Source organism: Stegastes partitus, unplaced genomic scaffold, assembly GCF_000690725.1.
Source record: "Stegastes partitus isolate 25-593 unplaced genomic scaffold, Stegastes_partitus-1.0.2 Scaffold1, whole genome shotgun sequence".
NCBI lineage: Eukaryota > Metazoa > Chordata > Actinopteri > Pomacentridae > Stegastes > Stegastes partitus.
In genome coordinates, this window is record NW_007577732.1 from 905,607 (window position 1) to 908,041 (window position 2,435).

The following is a 2,435-nucleotide window of genomic DNA, read 5'->3' on the forward strand; positions in this document are numbered from 1 at the left end:
TTATGACGGCAACATTTTGGGATTTCTCTTTCACTTAAGAAAAAAAAAAAAAGAGAGAGAAAGAAAGAAAGCGACCTATCCATGACTGGTGGATTTATGTCTGTCAGAGGAGGAGAGGATCCCCTGCATTTTCTCCTCTCTTCTCCTGTGGATTACAGATGGGCTTTGTGATCTCCCAGTGCAGTCTCATGGATGATCGCTCGCTGCCAGTCATTAGGATAAAGTACAAAGAGGGACACAAGTGAGTATTCAGCTGGATTTTTATCTCTGAAGCTTAAGCTTGCATGAAAACAAGGGTGTTGAGAGTGGATCTGTAATGAGAGCACATTGCAGCAGCTTTTTTTTTTTCTTCTGTCTTTTTATAACAGAAATTGTAACTCACTGATTGAACTGTTGTGTTCAATGAATCATTGTAAAAGGTAGGCACGTCCTGAGATTTAATAACTTTCAGACAAGTGAACCTGTATGTTTACAGACCATTTACCAATGAACATAATTTACTAAATGAGGGGTACTGTCTACCCGGCAGGTGGCTTGGGCACAAGCGGAGATTGATTGAAGTGATCTGTGTGAATCCTATTAATGCATCCTGGATTCTGGCCAAGACAGAAGCAATGGAGGGGAACACCACTGTCTAGCAGCACTATCTGATCTGCCTCCTCACTGGACAAACTGAGGACCCTCTGCACTCCCTGTTCAACAGCACTCCTCCTCCTCCTCTTCCTCTCATCCAGGCAAGGATGGTACCCCCACCCCCCACCAACAAGCCCCACGTGTGCCTGTCCACCATTCTGATCATGAGCAGCATGGCACTGATTGATGCCTACCTGGTGGAGCAGAACCATGGACCTCGCAAGATTGGCATCTGCATCATGGTGATGGTGGGAGACATCTGCTTCCTAATCGTCCTGCGATACGTGGCAGTGTGGGTGGGCGCCGAGGTTCGCACGGCCAAGCGAGGCTACGCCATGATCCTTTGGTTCCTCTACATCTTTGTGCTGGAGATCAAGGTCTACTTTGTGTACCAAAACTACAAAGCGGACAGGAAGAGCTTGGACGCTCTTGCGAGGAAAGCGTTGACGTTGCTGCTGTCCATTTGCATCCCAGTGCTGTTTGTGGTGCTGGTGGCCATCGACCACATGGAGTATGTCCGCGCCTTCAAGAAGCGTGAGGAGATCCGGAATCGTCTCTTCTGGGTGGTGGTGGACTTGCTGGACATATTGGACATCCAGGCGAACCTGTGGGAGCCTCAAAAGAAGGGGCTTCCTCTGTGGGCTGAGGGGCTCATGTTCTTCTACTGCTACATCCTGCTGCTCGTGCTGCCCTGCGTGTCCTTGAGCGAGATCAGCATGCAGGGCATCAACATCGTGCCCCACAAGATGCTCCTGTACCCCATCCTCAGCCTGGTGACCATCAACATCATCACGCTCTTCATCCGCGGGGGGAACATGATTCTATACAGGGACGCCAGGGTGTCTGGGATCCTGATAGGAAAGAACATCCTGGCCATCATCCTAAAGACCTGCAGCTTTGTGCAGTACAGGAGACAGTTGCAGAACGCTCCTCCTGCCTTCGGGGTGGAGCTGCAGAAGAACTCGGTGGCTCACGCCCGCCCTGCTCCCACCCCTCCTCAAGTGGTCATGCAGGACCAGACACCCCTCCCTGAAGTGACGACGTGCGAGCACACATGACAGAACGGCGAGGTGAATCCTGGAAATGTCAATATGAGTATATACGACCCTCAGGATGCTGGCGGGGCACAGAGTTCCTCACCTTTTCGGGTGTGTGAGCACTCATGTGAACACACGCGAGATGCTTAATGGCACACAGGACACTGCAGACGCTTAGCGAGGACGGAGCTGTGCTGTATCCAAAGCCGTCATGGTGCAAAATACAGTATTACTTGTGACTTTGTTGAAGCATTTCCCCCCAGTGAATCTAGTTAACTGTGTATTTTTTCTAACTGTACGAAAAGAAAAAAAAAAAACAAGAAAAAGGCAACTACTGCAAGATTAGAGGATATATTTTTGAATTGTGTGTGTTGCATTCTAATCTTAAATTTAAGGGTCTGTGTGCTGTGGTGTGTATTTCTGTTGCTCGAATGTTCTTAGTAGTCGAGGGCTTTAACGCGTCAAAGTCAGATGGAGCCACCACTGAGGACGAAAATAACAGTTAAAGCTTTCTCTTGGAAGAAGTGTGTTTTTATATGTGATTCTTTGATAAAGTATTGTGTACAAGATAAAGGCTTTCTTGCTCTCTCACTCGCTGTACAGGGGGTTTCAGTTTAAAGTTATTGAGTATATTTCACTTTTTAATTAAAATTCAGCAAATGTCCTTTAATTAACTTGAGTTATTAAGGAAAAGAGACAATGATTTTCTTTTTCTAAGCTCTGGTTCAATCTACAATTAGAGACTACTTAATTGCTGAAGTGGTG

The 2,435-nt window shown here is 47.1% G+C and overlaps 1 protein-coding gene across 1 annotated transcript; it reads left to right on the top strand.

Annotated features, from left to right (window-relative positions):
• The first annotated feature begins 740 nt into the window (after positions 1 to 740).
• LOC103371311 (transmembrane protein 121) lies at positions 741 to 2,230 on the top strand. Its single transcript, XM_008300623.1, has one exon. The coding sequence runs from the start codon at positions 741 to 743 to the stop codon at positions 1,689 to 1,691; it is 951 nt and encodes a 316-aa protein (XP_008298845.1). The 3' UTR covers positions 1,692 to 2,230.
• The last annotated feature ends 205 nt before the right edge of the window (positions 2,231 to 2,435 follow it).

Excerpts from the sequence above, each read along its gene's own strand:
- LOC103371311 (XM_008300623.1), top strand. The coding sequence starts at position 741 with ATGGTACCCCCACCCCCCACCAACAAGCCCCACGTGTGCCTGTCCACC.